Source organism: Rhodnius prolixus, unplaced genomic scaffold (assembly GCF_049639745.1).
Source record: "Rhodnius prolixus isolate KJV_2025 unplaced genomic scaffold, Rpr scaffold_14, whole genome shotgun sequence".
Lineage (NCBI taxonomy): Eukaryota > Metazoa > Arthropoda > Insecta > Hemiptera > Reduviidae > Rhodnius > Rhodnius prolixus.
In genome coordinates, this window is record NW_027411594.1 from 1,107,166 (window position 1) to 1,127,686 (window position 20,521).

The following is a 20,521-nucleotide window of genomic DNA, read 5'->3' on the forward strand; positions in this document are numbered from 1 at the left end:
AATTGTTACAGACCTCGTGAATGGTCCACCCTCTCCAAGCGTGACCAAATCTCAAGGTATGACGTAAGTACTTTGCCTAAGTGGCGAATTTGAAGTGATATCTTTAGCATTAGTGGGAGTTGAGTCCCACTCAACAAGTTTACACTTTTTCCTTGCTGTGAAATTTTACAGTAAAATTTGTGTTTTACTTTTGGATACAACGAAATTTGATAGAACGATAATAAGGGATATGGTTTTCTATTCTATGCTGGTGCTCACAATTTTCAGCATTTGATTGTCTTATTGTCAGCATTGTTTTAAAGGCGTATCTTAGATAAAATTTCAGAGTTGACTGCAGTTTTTTTCATCTTAGACATTTTTATAATAAACAATAAAAAAGATAAAACTACAAGGTAGTATATTTTATTAAAAATCATAATTATAAGATAAAAATATGCTTTTAAAATATCCACATGCCCTAGATAAATCACCATTCCAATAAATTATTATTTTTCTTTGTACGATTACATTTTTTGTTTGGCTTAATATATTTTGATACCATCACCGTCCCAAGCATGGCTAGAATAATTGAAACAACATAACTATAATTAGGCGGTACTGATTTTAGGCATAAACTATATGCCAATGTTACGTGCGTCAAGAAAAACGTATTGATAATGGAAACTGAATAAAAGGCAGCTTCTTTGCCGGCAACTTCCTCTTTTAGAGTATGCAGTCGATCTAATCTTGCTTTCCGGTTGTACTTTTTCTCCACTCTGGATAGCTGAAAATAGAAAATCAATTGATTGTTTATTGAACAGTTTAAAAAGTGTAAAAATCAAGTTGGTATCTGTGATGAGCGGATATCCATATCCATGCTGTACTTCAGGTTCGAGGTAAACCAAGCTTTTTTTTTTTGTTTCCTTTTTTTGGTATTGTCTTCCGCCATACAGCCAGCATCGTCTAGGTGCTTATCACTAGAACATCACTCACTCTCCATTCTTACTTATAAATACCTCCGCTTCACACATTCATCCCTCTACTATACACAACTATTTACATACGTAAACTACAGCTAATGGATGGATCAGTACTCTGTGCTCCTGCCATCCTTATAGCTTAACCGAAATTAAAATCACGTAATCCTCCTTCTCAAATCATTTTCTTGCATTCATTCTATAACTTTTAAATACATTCATATTTCACTGCTAGCTCTGCTATAGACTTAAGCACATAGATGTTGGTGGAGAATATTATGTCTTCGTCGCGAAATGGTGCATCTAAATACCTGTATATATCGTCAAACATTCGTTTCCTTTCTACCACATAACGTGGACATATCATTATTATATGTTTGAAATCCTCCTCCTCGTTGCAATCTACGCAAAGAGGAGAGGTCCTTTTGTTGATGCTGTGTAGATACCAGCGCGTGGTTCGCTCTCAGCCTGCTTATTGTCGTAACAACCCAATCAAAAAAAGGGTCAGGAAAAAACAACAGTTAACCATCTTTTTAAAGCACTTCTTCTGGTATCACAATACTCAAAGCTCAGTACTGAAGCTCCATTGATCAAGCAGTTGATTACCTACATTTCCAGTCCTGACTAACGAGGAATCGGGTGGTAAAAGATCACTGACAGTAGTTCCCGCTTCTACAGCCCAGTGATGACAACTATAACAGTAAATCAAATTTAAACCGAAAAATATTGTAAGACGTTGTTATTTCTATGTCCCTACGAAGAGCACGTTTCATACTCGTTTTTTAGAAATAAAGATTTAAATTTCAATTTAGACATTCATACTATTGATACTTGTTGAATTTAAAGGAAATCTTAGAAGGCTATAAAAGAAAAAAATCTAGAAAAATGAAATTCAAAAAAAGTAGTGCTTTCGATTAAACCATTTTGATGCCTAAATTACAGCACAGTGCATTGATGGAAACCAATCAAAATTTATAGTCTCAACTTCCTGGGTTTTCTTTTAAGTTATTTTGGCCGCCATGATCGGTGAATAGAATAAATTAAAAATCATCTCTTGATATCTTGTTGGGAAATTATGCGATAATAATTACTTGATTTGATGTTAAATAATGTGTGTAGGAAGTGGACAAAGTCAAATTACTGGCGATCTAATTGCATAATTGAGGTAAGCACCTCAATAAGCATAAGCATAAGGGGGATGCAGTTATCTGCCTAAATAGGTGACTGAGAGTAGGGGTGGAGGCCTAAAATTGCCCCAACAACCTTGAACCTTGAACTAATATCTATCGAAAAAAATTTAAAAAATAGTCGTATTAATTCATTTTAATTTTTTAGCTTGGTACTTCCGTCAAAGAAATCACAAAGGATAAGGACTTTCATACTGACCTCAATCGCAACAGCCGGTTCTCTAAGCCGAGCTAATGGTGGGCGCAAATAGTTTTCATAATCTTTGTACAATGTGCTCAACACAATACACCCAAGTATGGTTAATGCTATTAAATAGATTTGTGCACCTTTCCACGATAGTTCTTCAAAGCTATGGTGTAACCATAATGGTGATGATGCTGTGATCAGCCCAACAGTTGGATATAATAACTGTTCTCTGATCTTGCTCTTTGGCTCCGTCGACAGACAATGGTTTTCCACTTTCTCCAGAAGTGCTCTTTCTTTTGCTAGACGTCGTCGCAATGATCTTGATAGTTTCTCTCCGCCAATCGTTTCTTTTTCACCATAGTAAGGCATCCTAATTACTATTTCTTTGTATTTCAATTAAATTATTGTCTTAAAATTTACCATATGGTTTTAATTCTCATTGTACGCCTAATGGTTATTTGATTAATCACATGTTTTAACGTGCATTTTGTAACTACAACCAACAGTAAATATTAGCAGTAAGAAAATGTAAACACAATGTGCTGGGACCACTCTCATGACTTCTACCCTCAAGGTTATTTCTTGAACTAAGTCCCCTGACACCAAATTCCAGTAACAACTTCTTACTAACTTTATACAGTTTCTGAATTTAGTACACGTTACTCTGAAGTGATATTTTAGAACTGCCTTTAATCAACTTACCATGAAACAGATACAAATAAAAGTGGAGACCTACATTTTTGTGATGTACCAGGTGCCATTTTCGAGAAAATTTTTGAAAAACTGAGGAAAACCCATTCCAGTAAAATGAAGAATTTTCATCGCTATTGCTACCCAATACTGACGAAGTACTAAATGTGAAGCGTCGTAATAACTGTTTTGTTTGTAAAGAATTGAAGGATCCGAAGGTAGATATCTTCCAGGAAGGGTAAGGTTTATTGATCTTTTAGAGAAGAGAGGAGATCCCAGCTCACGATTTTGGATAAAAAGAAATATTCTGACATTTTTTTTCATCGAATATTCTTGTATATTGTGGAGAGTCAGTCGCAAAAACTGTGGAATTTGTTCTGTATTGTCCTGAAGTTTCATTGATGTTACTACTACTGGTCCAGGGTCTGAGCATGCTTAGGGTAACATCAGCTTGATGATCACTTTGAAGAGAAGGAGTTTGTGTAGTCAATTTATCTTTGAGTCACATGATAATAATGGGAAATTTGTTTTCAAGAATTATTCCGAGATACTTGATTTTTCCACTTGGTGCAATGTTTTGTAGCATTGATTCTCCCCATGATGTGTGTAAAGTATTGTAATCCGTTTACCTAAGGTTGAAAATAAAGTGAAGAGGATAGGATGGATCCTAGCTAATAGTAATCATCTATTTTTTTCAGGCGGGGCTTAACGTCCCACTACCAATTAGGTGTCGTGGACGGAGGTGACTCGAAAAACATACTTTAACTTTAAATTTCTTTTATTAAACATTAAATAAAATCCAAGGCCTAAGACCGGGGGAATCGAACCCAGTACCACAGTGCATTTCGCAGGTCCGGATCCCAGCTAATATTTGACAGGAAATAGAAGAGGATGAATTTTAGGTAGATGACATCTATTGGAGAGAATTGGGTGTAGGAGTTTTTGATAAGGCTAAGAAGAAAATGGTTCTTCAGTAATTCTAACTTTATTTTATTTAATTTCGCACATTGTTTGATCAACAGCTTCGCTTCTATAAAAGAAAAGACAAAATATACTTTGTCTGACGTTAAAGCCAACTTGAATTGAAAGTGAAAAAAGTGGATTTTAAAGCAAAAGAAATCACTGAGAAAGATAGAAGCGAGTAAAAAGCTGCACAAATTGATGTTTACTGTGGCTTTACTCAATATGAATTTCATAAGTCTCGGCAATCGATCTTATTGCTGGCGCCATTTTGTCTACTCTTCTTCACTTGTTTTCACATCTTTGAAGAAGCCAGCTCTCAGGACTTGAGTATTTTAATAACTTCTGTTTTTCACCCAGCAGTGAACAATCTTTCTTTTTTTTCTTCTTTTTAAAACCCTTCTTATTTTTTTCATCTTTCTTAACGTTGAACTAATGCATTTCATTTCTCTCCTCTTGATTCTCATTTTTCTTTTTCTTTAATACTTTTTTTATTCATAAAAAGAGTTTAAGTACGACGAGTTCTTCAGAGTTTCAGAGAGTCCTTGGGAGCTATTCGACTATTGTATAAATATAAAATATTAAATGGGTACTCGAGTGGTTCTCCAACCCACTGCTAGCTCCTTTTGGTATCTTTGTAAAACTATCTTGCACTCTATAGCCACGCAGTCTTTCAAAGTTGAAAGAAGACTTTCCAACTTTTCAATTTAGTACTTCAAAGTTGCTTTAATAGTTCCATTTTAAACTGTTTAAACCATACTTAAACTGAATATTGTCACTCTTGTGGGCACATTTTGACGTGAATACGTCTTTAAATTTGCTATCATATGGAGGCAATCCAAAAAAACCTAATGATAACAAAATCGGGGGATACAGTTTGGCATTATAGTTTCGAATCTATCGTCTACATCCAAAATTAAATTAGACCACTGGATAGCTAAAGGATCAAAGAATTCATTACGATAAACGAGGACTGTGACGCATCGCGCGCGGTGGAGGGGGAAGCGCCGCCATTTTGAAATCATTTTGCTGCGTTTCGAGATTTGCAATGAGTATAACTTTTGACTCAGAGAAGCTACGATGTTCGTTTAAGTTTTAATCGTCAGCTGTCGTCACAATCTATCGATTGCATATAAAACATTAGTGTAAAATAGTGACAGTGAATATAATAAGGTGTTAGAATAAAAAAATATTATCAAAACTATATAATGTCGGCCTATACGCGTCGAAAAGCCAAAACGAAATACAGAGATCATATACGGTTGGAAAGGGCTTCTCAAGAACAATCGAATGGTAATAATAAAACACCATATGACAAAGTCAAGCTGTGCCGGGAACGTAAAAGAATGAATGCGGCCGAGCGGATCAACAACGGTGTCAGTACATCTGCAGCTGGGACGGTTGAAATTATGCAAGTGGATGATGAAATCGCTTCTACATCGACAACGGGCTGTATAGGCATAGACTGTGTTCGATCGTCGATTTGTTTCCTTGATTTCATCCTAAATACATAAATAAAAATATTTTATATAAAAAATATAACCCGTTACATAAACGTATTCACGTACAACACACGGCCGTGTCCATGACACAGCCATACGTTAATTTTTTTCTCCTTTTAATACTATATTCGTGATAGAACGTCGCCACGGTAGCCGAGCGGTTAGAGGCGAGACCTGTGAAGCTAATATATTGTAACGAAGTTGACCTGGGCAGAGAAGAAAGGCCTAGATTGTTCTAGGGGTTGAGCGACCAAAGTCGGTAACAGGCCATTACTGTGTGAACAAAAGGGCGGTATCTACTTGTGGCAGAAAAGAAAGGCCTAGATTGTTCTAGGGGTTAAGCGACTAAAGCCGGTAACAGGCCACCACTGTGTAGACAAAAGGGGCGGTATCTACTTGTGGCAGAAAAGAAAGGCCTAGATTGTTCAAGGAGTTAGTGACCTGTGTAAAAGCCAGCTAAGAGAAAGGCCTCAGTTGGGGTGGTGGCATATGTGTTTCCCAGCCAGTGATTGACAGGTGAGAGTGAGACAGACGGAGTTGGAGAGAGACAGAGAATGGGAGGAGGCGGCTCACAGCTGAGGTGGTGGCAGTATGTTTTCTCCAGCCAATGAACGTCAAGAGGGCGTGGAAACTTAGGCTCAGAGAGTTGGAGGAGGGCAGTCCCAGTTGGAGGGAGGCACGCAGTTAAAAGGAGGCAGACACCGCTGGAGAAGTCAGTGTTAATCGAGTTTCAAGCAAGTTTTAAGGAGTTATTAGAGTTTATAGTCAAGTTTATGAGTTAGTCTTGGAGAGTCAGTGTTGCGGAGTGCTTCAGTGGTAGCTAGTTGGGCAATTAGTCAGTTGATGAGTAGAGCTGTGTTAGTGTAGCTGAGACTAGTGCAATTCGGTGCAGTGCGGACCAGTGGTCAGTCGGGGAACAGTTTCGTGGCGTTACGAAGTGAGTAAGTAACAGTAAACTGTTGTGACTGTTGTAAATGGTGACTGTAATGAATAGCGTTAGTTGCTTGTAAATGTTAATGTAGTTAATGTTAACGTGTTAATAAATCAGGTTATTACTTACAACTTTAGCGAGTTTTATTAGTTAATCAAACCCATAATAAAATAACTAGTGGCAGGCATTAGTTGTGAAAGTAAAGTTTTTTTTATTTTTGGGAAAAACCTTTACAATATGTATTGCGGTGCTGGGTTCGTTTCCCGGTCTTAGGCCTTAGATTTTATTTAATGGTTAATAAAAGAAATTTACAGTAAAATATGTTTGTTAGTCGACTCCGTCTACGACACCTAATTGGTAGTTGGACGTTAAGCCCGTCTGAAAAAATAGGCGATTACTTTACTTTTTTACTTGATACGACTGTACATTTTACTACAGTAGCACATTAAGGATTCTTGAAGTTGCTGTTCCCTGATAACACCCCAAAATAACCATTTTTTTTTTTTTCCTTGCGATAGATCGAGCCACAGAATCCGAGAACATGATGATCCCCATTCCGGGGGGGATAGATGTAAGCAGCACGAAAATATATTGCGACAAGCTCCCACTGAAAGGCTGTAGCCGAACTAGGCTACTGACAAAGCTCGGATTAGGCTACAATACCGTGCTCTTCCTTTCTGCCGTAATGTATCTCACAGACCGTGCTCTTCCTTTCTGCCGTAATGTATCTCACAGACCGTGCTCTTCTTTTCTGCCGTAATGTATCTCACAGACCGTGCTCTTCCTTTCTGCCGTAATGTACTCCTACCTCACAGAATCACCTGACATCGGGGATATTTCAATTGTTTTAAAGAGCCAGTTGAAGATCAATCTACAAACGGCAAACCATCCCTAGGTTTCTTACCTTTATCTGTTTTTTTAACTCAGGTATTTTATCTTTTCCCTGTTTTTTCATTTCACTAGATCCTCATACTGGAGCAGTTCCCTCATTTCATTAATTCTGTATCTCTATCTCCTTCCTTCATTAGGCCAAAGAAGATCTTATATGCAGGCTCATACTTAGAATTCAACATATCCCATTGGTTACACTGTATCTCACTGGCGTATTATAGAACTTAAGATGGTTTCCAGTTCGCGTTACTGGTTCTTCCTTCATTTTGATCATCTTAAGCGTTTCCTGGGCATTAATACTTTGTGGAGTTTTACCTGCGTTTTTTAAAATTACCTGCTTTCATTTTCAATGCCATACTCATTGTTCTTAGTCGAGACCAGCCTTCTAAATCTAAGTCTTAATTTCCGCCTGGTACTTCAATTATAAACTTAACCTTATATTCAGTTCACTTACTGCTTCACCCAGCAGTTAGCCACTTCGAAATAAATAACCTAATATATATATATGTTTTGTTTGTTCCAGAAATAGTAACTGGATTAAGTTTGCTGCAAGTGCGTATTGACAAACATACTATAAGAGGTAATCGGACAATACTGGAATGTAGATTTGACTTACAAGGCGAAACATTATATTCGGTGAAATGGTACAAAGATGGCCACGAGTTCTATAGGTTTGTACCAAGGGACACGCCTCCAGCACAGCTGTTTCCATTACCAGGAGTCCATGTCAAGGTAGGAATAACTTTTATGGACATCATTTTCACAATTAGATTTGATAACTAGGGGAGTTTAGCATAACCTTTATTGATTAATCGTATATTTATTAGGATTCTGTTATTTATTGATAAATACGAACAATTTATGATATAGAAATTTTTCCTACACAATGGTGCCCAAATTACACAGCCAATCATATTTGTTCACTGCATCTTTGAGGTGCAGTCTTGAGTTCCCCTTGAAGATTTTACTTATTCTAGGGCCTAGAACGTAGAAACTTTGCCACAACACTCGAATGCTGAATTTAAGCGCCACGAAAGTAATGCATGCATTCTATGGTAGACCATGTTCTTGTCAATGTTAGAACATGTTCTTCAACATGTTTTCCGATTACTTTACAGTTGATGGTTAGAGGATACTGAAAGCAGAGCAGGCTAGCTGCCGAACATGTTTGAATTATCGTAGCTAGATAATAAAAAGTCTATAAGGTAAAAGGGCTTGTCCAAAGCTGGCCAAAATGTACACACTTTGCACCTTAAGCACCTGATTTACTTTTATTGCGAGCCATCACCGGCCCTTCTGCTGTTCTTTATGGCAGCCCTAGATCGCATTCTCCATTCCCTTCTCCTGCTGGAGGCATATATCTCCTATTTTCTACTTGCACAGCTGTTTCCCCCTACTATACTATCTTAACTATTCACCAGGAATACTGGCTTCTCATTCCTTCAGGTTGGTTTAAATACATTTTTTTTTTCTTTTTTGAAGAGAAAATTAAGGAGATTTTTTTTACTTTCACTTACTCAAAGAGAAACAGTTACCAAATCGATACTAAATCGGCCCAAATTATCGATATTGAATTTTAACCGAAATTATAAGCTTTGAGATGCCTTTAGTTCAATTAAAAGAAAAAAACAAGGTTTCTTAAAAAAAAAGAGTATCACCTTTTATAAGTGTGCATACCAAAAGGGTTGTTTTTTAAATAATTTAAACCTTCTACTTTTTAACAAAGCACCAGCTTATTAAACAAAAAGATAACAACTAACTTTTACAAACAAACAAACAGAAAAAATGGATAATTACAGGGGTTAACAAACGTAATTACACATCTTGATTAACCCCCTCTCATCCCCTCAAACAAAAACTAATTTACAAATAGAATGAATAAAATTACAGCTACCAATTCAAGTGTCCAATCATAACAGTGTCAAAATTAATTTCATCGCTGAATAATTAAAGGTAATTAATGACTACTTTAACTTAAATGGTGAAAAAAACGAAAATTAATTATTATTTAACATTATTCTGTAATATTTCTTTGGATTTCAATCATATCATGGAGAAAAATAATTTTTATAAACAGTTGATCTTTTGCAACGATAGATTTTCTGTTATGAGAATGCATGACATCTCTATTTTGAAAGCATTATTTTATTGCTCTCCCAATTAATAAAGGGTAGTACCCTTAGGCCTTGAGTTATCGGTTTATACCAGGTCAATTCAAGGCTGGTATGGGACTGTCTGGGTTCCCTGAAGGAAGTTAGTGACCAAAATAAGGTCTTTCTAGTGTGGGCGTCTGGTCATTCAGGACATAAGGGAAACGAAGCGGCAGATTTATTGGCCAGGGAAGGCTCTGCGGGACACTTCGTTGGCCCGTAGCCCTATTTTGGGGGGTCTCCAAGTGTCTCTTAAGATTAAGGCCCTTTAAACTATGGGTACAGACTAGGTCTCAAGAGTGGGCAGAGATAGGCGAAGGAGTTCATCACTGAAGGCTGACTGCCTTGATTAATCCGTCAAGGCCGTGTGGGGCTATAAGGATAATTGTAGGCCTATTAACTGGCCCACTGCATGCTCACAAAACACATACATCGCATGGGCCTGGCAGATGACAGCCTCTATAGGTTTTGTTAGGAGGTGGAGAAGAAAACGGCACTGCACGTGCTGTGGCAGTGTGAGGGACTTGTCTCTGGCTAAGGATGTTACTTCTCGGGGAGGAAAAGCCAAGGACTGGAGAGCTTTTCACCAGGAGCCGGTCTCCAAAATTAGGAGTCTGATTAAAAGGACAGGTCTGGAGGGTGAGCTTTAGAGTAGGGGAGCTACAATAGATCCAAACTGGGTCGCAGTGGCTTAGGCTAGAATCTTATCTTACCCTTAGGCCTTTAGAGAGCACCAACTTCCGATTAAGAGCAGAATTTAATCCTCTGTTTTAAATCCAAGTGTCCAGGAAACTGGATTGTCACATAATGTAATTAGAGTAAGCAGCACTGTTTCTTTATTTTGATTCAAAATAATTATCGTATGACCTGTCAATTTGAACTCTGACCCTCAGGTAGCAATTCTCTGTTATCTCCTTTTTTTTTTTTAGCACAATCGGACAAAGGACTGGTTCCTATTTGAATTATGCGACCTCTTTCAGGAACCTTCTAATACGACTCCATATGGTATATTGTAGGCATTCAGTCGGAGATCTACACAAATTGGTTTCAGCCATCTTGTGCGTGAAATGTAGGTATCGGAAGTTAGGGCTCCCGGATAGTTTTTTGTTCGTTTGTTTGAGAATTACACGAACCCAATTACACTAACTGTTTTTCTTATGTGAGCAATTCGAAAATTTTGTTTTTCAGGGTTTTTTTTTAATTATTTATAAGAGAAATCTAGACAAACTTAGTCTTTTTTTTTATCTTCAATTTTATTTATTATATAGCTAAACATTTATGAGTTTAGGGCAAGCACCATACCAGTGTTATGAAATTTATCGAAGATTCACAGTTATGGACGTGACTGCATCTAAAATTTCAATATCCATTACTTTCACTTATTTTGTTTTTCTTGTTCAGTTTTTTCCTCTAATCTTGGAAATATCCAAAGGGTGTTTCCTCTAAATCTGGCAGGGGTGGGGGAGTGGCAAAAAGGGGCAATATTATATGGCTCGGAAAAGCTAAGGCTACAGCGTCGAGTCACGTAGGTAAACAAGCTGGGCATTACTAAATAAAACAACACTGTGTGACATAAAAATGTGGAAAATATTGAACGGGCCAAGAGGAAAGCATGCGGCTATTTTCTTTGTAAATTACCTAATTTTGGGGTATTTTTGGGTGCATTATATTATTCTTTTTTAAAAAGAAAAACTAAATTGTTAATTTCATTGTACAGGAAAAAGAAAAAATTAAAGAATATATGTGTGGTGATCGAAATCATCAACTTGGAGATAAATACTTGGCCTAATTTTTCCTTCTTCTAAGACAGCGTTTCCCAACCTTTTTTGGTTTGCGTACCACTTTGTAGTACATCATGCTAAATTGTACCACTTCGTAAAAATGATTGTATTTAGTAAAATTTGTTAATCCGAGTGTGTTATTTTATTATTATTATTATTATCATCTTTATTTGTATAGAGATACAATGTATCTGTTACAAAGGAGTTCAAGTTCATGTTCACTTTATAAACTTTGTAAAAGGTAAGATCTTAGTTTTAAAACTTTTTTTACATTAAATTTAATGTTGCTAGGATAGAGCTTACTAATTACAATCAGTCTCTTTAAACAGATCTTTACATAGTTATCATTCAAGCTCTGACACATGATAATTCTGTTAAATTTTCTTTATCTTTTATCGATGATGATGTAGCTTTTCCTAAATTTTCTTTATAGAAGGTGGTTTAAAATCCAATTATCATTTGTGTTTTCAGGTTTTGGGAAAATACTCCATGAAAGAGAATTTTAATCCTTGATAAATGTGCTATTATATTTTCTCGTTTATCTTGAGACAGACTAACCTTATTACTGTACATATTAACAACTTTACTGTATAATATTTAATTAAAATAATTGTGATTAAATTTTTTCGTGTACCACAGGTTGGGAAACGCTGTTCTAAGATAAAGGTTTACCATTGCAACTGTTTTTTAACCAAATTTACAATTTTTTTTTTTTTTTGAATATTGACGGGGGCCGCACAGTGGTGAATTCAAAACAGAACTCCACACGCCTCCCTCTTTGATATATGTATTTTCATAGAGGATAAAGATGTCAAAAGATTTAATAAGGTCTTCCAGTTCTTAATAGAGTTTTTTATGTTTTAGGTATTTTTTTTTCTTAAGGCTACCCCCCTCCAAAAAAGAGAACTTTTTAAGAAGAAAAATAAATATATAATGGTTCTAATAATTTCAATAATATGCTAAAATTTTCATAATTATTGAGTCCATATTTAAGGGAATTTAATGATCTGGGATGGGAAAAGCAAAGAATGCAAAACAGTCTTTTGGTTGGTGGGAGAAACCCACCAATTGGAATTGGCTTTAGAAATGAGTTCTCAAGAGGAATGAGTTTTTTTCTTCTTCTCCTTCTACTTCTTATTTTTGTCGCGGAGAGGGGGGGGGTGGCGATCAGAGGCAACGCTTAGTTGATCGGACTTTTTAGTGGCTGTTTAGTCCCCTAACTGGAAGGGACTATACCATGCTTATTGGCCCGGGGCCCCATCTTGACTTTAAATTGGACTTAGCCTAGTTCCAATTACCTCTAAATCACGACCTTCCACATCCAACCCTCACACCAAAGGCCGGTGCGTGCCTGATTCTGGCATCTCTTATTTTATTGCTAGCGGTCTTCTCAAAACATCCTTCCCCATTCATTGGGAGCTTTATTCTTCTCTCCAACTGAAAACCCGTCGCCAAGGATGAGGGCGGCTGGCCGCTTCCAACCACAGCGACGGTTGTTGGTGGAAGGGTATTGCCGCATGATATACGATTTGAGGGGAATAATTCTAACGTCTTAAGAACTATTAAAATTAATTCTGTTTTTGTCGCCTCTTTTCCCCCTATCTTTGTACTCTTTGTACCCCAGCCTGTGTCCCTCTACCTCGTTGAAAATCGTAAATTAAAGTGGCAGCGATGGTGGCGCCAAAATGCGGGAAATATATTACCTTGTAAATGGGCCAGGTGTCAGCACCGTTTAAATCTTTTGTAAAACCACAATTACCCCCCTTCGTCTTCTTCTTGCCACCATTATTCGGAAAATATTTATTGAGAAAATTATTTTTTATACTTTCATTATATTATTAGACTTAAATCGTTCATACCATTTTCATTACATTAATAGTAATTCATCAATAAAGGCAACATTGATGAACCGAAAATGTAATTTTCTATCAGTTTTTTCAGTTTTCCTCACCATTTTCCAAAAAACCATTCCATCGGTTTTCTTAAAAGCAGCACTCAGCAATTGGCTGCATGTGAAAATAATTTTTCTTCGAAACGTTTTTGCAGGAAAATCCTGTTAGGTATGTTTAAGCGTTATGGTATTGTTCCCTTTACTAATATAATATTACGAGGATGAAATTAGTTGTTAAAACTCAGGATTCGAAGAAAATGTGAAGTCAGAAGGATGAATTTCCTGAAGGATTCTCTTAGTTTTCCTAGAATGCCAGGAAAATCATTTCAAATCAACTGGTACATTGTTCAAAAAATTCATTTCATAGCATTTCTGGAGGTGGGAGGTGGTGGCTACTCTAATATGCCATTTCACACAGTTTTACGGCATTACCTGCTTAGTAATGTTATTGTGAAATCATGCAAACCGTTCTTCCGGCACTGTAAATCCTTTGAACTAGCTTTAAAGAAATGATGAACCTACATTGAACACATTTTACGATTTTACAATCAAATAGGCAGGTTTTTGGGAATGTGGGCAGGTTAGTCATTCGGCAATTTATCGCGAGATGATTTTAAAAATCCCAAATGCTGATCCGATAGAATGAGGTTCCGAATGGTAAAAATTTAAATTCTTAAAACTATTTTTGCAGAATATGGTTGCCTCTTAGGGAGGATTATGAATCCGTCTGCTGTAATAATTTGAATTATCTTAGATGTTACTCGGATTTATGGGTGAAAGGACTGCAGTAGCGGTTTACTTTTAATTGAAGATTACTAGGTGATACCTCTTGGGAAGTGGACAACAGTTTCCAGGCTTTTATCCTGCATCAGTAAGGATAAGACTAAGTTAAAGGCGCTGAACTCTTGTGTTTTTCCCTCCAGACTGATGATAGAATGTTCTGGGAGACTGGGTAGAGCTAACTGCTTTTAAAAATATTCTTTTAGTCTTGGTGCCGGATTGTATACGGATTTCGGGTAATCAAGAGGTGTCAGAACAAATTGCTGGGCCAAATCGGGAATTAGCTGGTTAGTCTTTGTCGAATTGCAGTCTCAGAAATCAGAAGGAATGAGCTTACGCAAGAGCTATGTAGGCAGTTTAAGCGGATACGTCCTGGATTGTTAACGAGATGTTGTAGGTCCTTAAATGTACCTCTCTTAGGTTAGTTACCTCAGTGGGCACTTCGGAATAGGTGACTGTTAAAATGAATCTCTTGAAAGAAACATACAGTAGACTTTGTGAGATGGAGTAGAAGTATCCATTTATCTTTTGACGGAATGAATCTATGGCTGTTTCCCTTAAAGCCGTTGCCCACTTCGCACAGCCTTCTGTGAGTTTGGTCTTCCATTTTATATAAAGTTTTTCCTTGAGGAAAGTACGCTGGTTTGGAAGGATTTTGGGTAGCTAGAGCTTGTTTCATCCCTACAGTCTAATAATAATTCGCTTTATTTAATATAATATAAGTTTGAACGAAACCTTTTATGAATGAATTTAGAGAAGGGCTTGTCAATGTTCACGTTAGAATTTTTATATTGTAAGTCTATTGTTTGGCAGAAAATAATTGTAATCACTTTTATCATAATGTAAAGAATAACTGGCATTGAATTTTAGCAAGAAAATAAACCACACAAATCTTTATTAATGTGTAAGTAACATAAGGAGGTATTGCTCCTTACATTATAGTGCGGTTCCGGTAAGAAGTATGGCATATAGGATAGGGTGGTAACAATAGACAAGCGGCGCTAGGACTGGGACAATAGAACCAGCGTACTCCAGCAAACTGTTCGGAGGTTCCTACATTGAGCGACGACCGTATATCAAGACCATTGTACAATATTGTAAACACTAGGTACAGTCACTCACACACACACTGTATTATACCCCTCCCCCTGCACCTGGCTTTCAATGGCAGCTTACTGGGTTGAGGACGACAGCGCATGGCGCCAATTGTTCGGTAACAATCTAAGTATTGGGTAATACTACTCAGTCTATAGAGGAGCGAGCTACACTGCTTTAATTCATTACAAATTTGTTCCGTAATATTTTAACCAGAGCTGATTATATGAATGAAAAATTGATTTAAATAAAAATAGATCTTGTCTATTGGCGTTTTCATTAGATTTTATGAACCAAACTGGTTATGGTTGGTTACTTTAAAAAAAGGCTTTGATATTACTCATTCCTTTTATTTTCAATTACATTATTAATGAAATTTTGTTTTGTCAATGGGGTGATCAGCACTGCGGGTTTTTTTCTTACTATCTATTGTGCCTTCTCAATGGTGCCAGGAGAGACCATTCTCTTTCAGCACCCACAGAAGATGAAACAATTCCTCCAATTCTATAGGGATTTTCCAAGATTAAAAGCGGAAGCCTCAATTACCACAGCCTGAAGACTTTGCTTTACTTTGCCATTCCTTAATATCCTGAAGAGAGTTTCCTTAAAAAGATTCTAGATAGAATGTACAATTCCCTCCAATACGTGGTAGCTATCCAGTCCATTTTAGGAAGCCCCAGTTAGAGCGGGTAGTTGGCAGTTACAGATTACCATTCTCTGGAGCAACTTTTCTCCCACCTTCCGCCCAATGCTTTCCATGATTTCCCGAAATTAAGGGATTTAGACTCTTCAGGGTTGTTCTAGAAAGAGAGAGGAGCCAGCAGCCACCGTCCACATTCTGGTGCCCTACGTATACCCTTTTCATTCCAAAGATATGGTAATAGCAAGTTCAATTATAGAAAAGGGAAGTAATTAATTCAGATCTAAGACATTAGGCTAATCATGATGAGATTTCAAGTCCAGCTGGTGCCTTTAGAGCTATTTTTAGAAGCTTCAAACATCTTAAAGCTCGATTAATAGTGTTGTGTTATTGATAATCAGAAATTAAGCCCTGATTAAAAATATAGGCGATTATTTTTCTTTTAAGTTTAATTGTTGTCTTGAACGCTGTTAGGCGGCCGGCAGATCCAATAAATTTATCTGATGACACAACTCTATGAAAATAATGTTAACAAGCTCTGATTAATGCGTCACCCTAAAATAAGTAAAGAAGAGATTAGCTCAGTTGCAAAGCACTGAAGTGCAGTAAGGCTCCGGATTCGAGTTCTGCTGCAAGGATCCTCCATAGCTCACTGTTCGCGAGGACCAACAGTGCACAGAGACAATTCTAGGAGCCAATAAGAGCGCCTAAAGTGCACTTACTGTTGTGCTTCAAAGCTTTGAAGAACTCTCGTGTCGCCTATTACATCTTCTGCAAATATCTCTTTGTCCTAATTCTTTAGAACCTCTTGAGGGTTAGTTAGCGCCTAGCTATGCAACCACCATCTACGAGGACATTTCAAGACAGCCGAATTGTGCTACTACTGGGATTGAGCGTGACTACGCACAGTCCCCTACACTTAGACTTTCTTACATTTAACAGATTCCTAACTTCTATGACCAAAACTCTGCCACTCTACAGACAAATCTTGCAGATCGGGGAGTATTTTCTTTAGAATTCGCCCTAACGCTTTAAACTTCTTCACCCAGTACCACATTCACTTTTAATCATTCAATTCCTCTTTCTCTTCAACATAATGATAAACCTTATGTTTTTATTTTAGTTAGAACATTCTAACGAGAGTCAGGTAACACTGGAATCGCTGGAACTATCAAGTAGTGGCCGATACAGATGCGAAGTCTCTGCAGAAGCGCCTTCCTTTCAGACAGTATCCGATCATGGGGATATGCTGACAGTCGGTATGTAAATAATTTGCAATTTATTTATATTTTCTATTTATTTAAATGACTTATTTATTTGTTTTATTTAACAACACAAATCTTCTTACAATGTTTTAATTTGAAGTATTGTTCTTTAATATGTCTTCCAATAAGTTTTTCCTCAAGTAAATCTTTTACTACTTATTTTTGGCATAAGTAGTTACTTGAGGATTTCAATATTTTCTTTAAATAGTTTTCCATTTCCTCAATTATGATTAATATAGTGGAAAACTTTAAGAAATGTTTTATAAAGCATAGTCTAATCTGGTGTGAATTACTCGACAATTTCCAGTTGTGGCAATCCTAATTTAAAAAATTTCATAAACTTGGTATTTTTAAGACGTGATCATAAATATAAATATTGGGAACAGGTTTTTCTTTTTTTTTGAATTTTTAGAACGTAGAAGCTACTTTATGTAACTTGCTAGGTAGGTACACATCTCCAGGTATATTATCTTTAAATTTTGCATTAACAGTATAGAGTTGAAGATACATCTAATCTCAAATTCATTTGCATACGATGTGTAACATAAAAATAAATGAATCATAACCAACAACTACACAGCTACCGAATATTAAACTTTAACTGCATCACATAAATACATCGCAGTATTAAACATTGAATAACGTTCAACAAACTGACATTTCAAGAACATGACCAATGAAGCTGTAAGACATGAACAACTAATTGTAATAAAAAAAATAACTAAGTTTAGGTAGGTTTATAAGAATGTGGCGACAACTGTACAATACATCTCATTATCTGGGCAAAATGTACAGAAAAGCCAATATGCATCTACTTGTCTAAACAGACAGACAAACTTATCAGTACGGAAGATCAATAGAACACAGCTTTGTACAGTGGATATGCTTCGCAGTATTCTGATGAAAGAGTAGAATAACACGAGAGGAGACATTGTTCAGAGAAAAGTATTGCGCCTTTTTTCAGGCAGGCCTGAAGTAGGTATCTTGGAGAAAGACGAAAGAAAAATAGCTAACAGACTACTATGAATTCCTTTTTTTAATTATTAAAAAAAAATTGAAGGCCTAGACCGGGAATCGAACCCAATACCAACAGTACATCTTAGCTTTGCGAGTTATGCCAGTAACTACAACATAATATTCAACACTGACTACCCTAGAATTGTTGACAAAGATCCTACCACAATTAATTCCAGTACAGAACAAATAACTTAAATCCAATCTGTGCTGACATAATCAAAACTCAATCAAGAAGGCAGCGACAATAGCCGCCATTGTAGTCAGCTGATTATAACCACAGCAGAGTTTAACCATCACATGGGTTCATACATTTCACACTTCCCGTACCTGGTCATCCAACCTATAAGGGCACATATGCGGGCCGTAATTTTAGGTAAATAGAAAAACACTAAGATATTCCCAGAGTTCAAAACAAATAAGAAACATTCTTCTTTTTCCAAGTAAGGATCAAATGTTCATCTGTTCCTTTGCTCTGTCGAGACTTTTGGTTGTATTCGCGCTGCTTGGAGGTTGGATCGTGCCTTATCCAAAGCAGTTGTCTTGGTTGGAATCAGAATTCTCTCTGTCCTATTCATATCAAGTACGAACTCTCTGTTTTCGTGTTTGAGATCTTTTAAGTCGATCCGGAAGGAAATAATTTTATGTTAGGTATTAAAAGAAGGTCTTGTCCTTGACACTTACTCCAATATTGTTATTACATAGTCTCTAGGCTGACTGCAGAATTAATCCGTCAAGGCCGTGGGGCTATAAGGATGATTGTAGGCCTATTAACTGGCCACTGCAGACTCAGTGCATCGCATGGGCCTGGCAGATGATAGCCTTTGTAGGTTCTGTCAGGAAGAGGAGGAGGAAACGGCACTACACGTGTTGGGTCCAGTGTGAGGGGCTCGTGTGGCTAAGGATTTTACTTCGAGCTTTAGAGTGAGGGGAGCCACAATAGATTCAAAGGGGTCGCAGTGGCGTAGGCCTTGAAGCCGCCCTAGTCTAATCTAATCTAATCTGTTACTTAAGTCTGCTTGAGTCTTGAAAAGAGCTCACATTCCAATCTTAGAACCTTTGTGCAGCCAATCTGTTTTCATTTCTTTTAGAAATTTGCAGGTTGGGATTTATGTTCATGGATTGAAACAATAAGTGAAGTACTTTACTGTAGATTGCGCTCTGATAATCTCTTATTTTGTAAGATCGTCTCTCTCTTCGTTTTATTTTATTTTTTTTAATAATCGAAAAATCCATTTGAAGCGGGAGGGTAGTTTGAAATTGGTGCATAAATGCATAAATTAGTCGGAATACTTCAAAAATTGTACTAACGTCACACACGTTCTACATCACCAACGTTAAATGTTCTGCTTGCAGCTAAAAATTGTGATTACGAACAAAAGGGTTTTTGCTCTGTGTGTAGTTAGAATAACTGAAACTAAAAATAAATCAGAAAATTAATTTAAGGGCACCTTTAGGGGAGAGGTTAAGGAAGTGAAGGTTACCCTAATAGAAGGTCCCATTTTAATGACATGAATTAAATCAGTTTCATCGCCATATTTTTGCTTTAAATTGTTCCCAATTATTCCCTTTTTAAACTTTGTAAACGTACAATACAGGGCTATTGTTTTTTTTAGTTTTGTGAAGGAACTTAAATTACACGTTTTCATCATTCTAAAGAAAGTGAGTGAGAGAGAGAAACCCTTTTGAAATTTTAAGGAAACAAAAACCTAGACCGAATAGGAAGGAAGAAAAACACAGAGAAATGAAGGCGATGTGGAAATGAAAACGGATGCAAGCGTTTGGTGTTTGCTGGAGGAGAGGTTGGCAGTGCCGGTTCCAGGCTATGAATTTTAACGCTAGTTCCCATCTCCGTGTCACATCTACTACACCTCCTGCTCTTCACTTCAATATTATATCAACAAGCTAGTACTTCTTGCTTGTTATATGTACAAGTCTGCAGTTTTTCCTTATACGTTTCCACAAAACCAACCATGAATGAACGAATATTAATCTAATTTTTTCTAAGTACTGCTTGAACTCCAAATTTGGGTTTATGACGAAAATTCATTTGTTGGGTTTTCTTCTGAGAACAAGAAAATAATAAAAAGAATAGAAATCCATCTTTGTGCTTACAGTTAGCCGGAGGCTTTTTAAAGAATTGGACAGCGAGGCGCTGTTTTCTTTGCGCATTAGACGTAATTTTAAGAGTATTATCGGGTCTCTTATTTTGTGCAACTTGGATGGCCAGAGTCCAGTGTGCCAATATGAGGTTTAGCTGTGGAGACTTCATCCGCAGCCTTAGGGTTTTCTTTTCTCTTCGGAAGGGAGAATTGGTTGATTTAGGGGGATGAGAACCAACAATAAGCTCTTGATTCCCATCTTTGGTTGTCACAGATCCAGTGTACGATCCAAGGGGCAGGTGTTTAGCATATATTTTTTCTTATACATTTCTTTTTCTGTTTTATTGTCCTAGTTTGGCAAAATGTTATTTGGGTGGCACATAAAACTTTTTTTTCCCCTTTTTTTGGCACTGGCTTTCGCCATACAGCCAGCATCGTCTAGGTGCTTATCACTAGAATGTCACTCACTCTCCATTCTTACTTATAAATACATTCGCTT

The 20,521-nt window shown here is 36.9% G+C and overlaps 2 protein-coding genes across 3 annotated transcripts in view; one reads left to right on the top strand and one right to left on the bottom strand.

Annotated features, from left to right (window-relative positions):
* Window positions 1–20,521, top strand: part of LOC141451623 (cell adhesion molecule 2-like) — a 407,804-nt gene that overhangs the window by 370,624 nt on the left and 16,659 nt on the right. For both annotated transcript variants that reach the window (XM_074123083.1, XM_074123082.1), the window contains exons 2-3: window positions 7,828–8,036; window positions 16,765–16,900. In XM_074123083.1, coding sequence (XP_073979184.1) covers window positions 7,828–8,036; window positions 16,765–16,900 — 345 coding nt within the window. The remainder of the gene's footprint in view (window positions 1–7,827; window positions 8,037–16,764; window positions 16,901–20,521) is intronic.
* LOC141451624 (translocon-associated protein subunit gamma-like) lies at window positions 393–2,771 on the bottom strand. The gene is made up of 2 exons (XM_074123084.1): window positions 2,343–2,771; window positions 393–763 (listed from the first exon to the last, which is right to left on the bottom strand). The coding sequence occupies exons 1-2, from the start codon at window positions 2,697–2,699 to the stop codon at window positions 467–469; spliced, it is 654 nt and encodes a 217-aa protein (XP_073979185.1). The 5' UTR covers window positions 2,700–2,771; the 3' UTR covers window positions 393–466.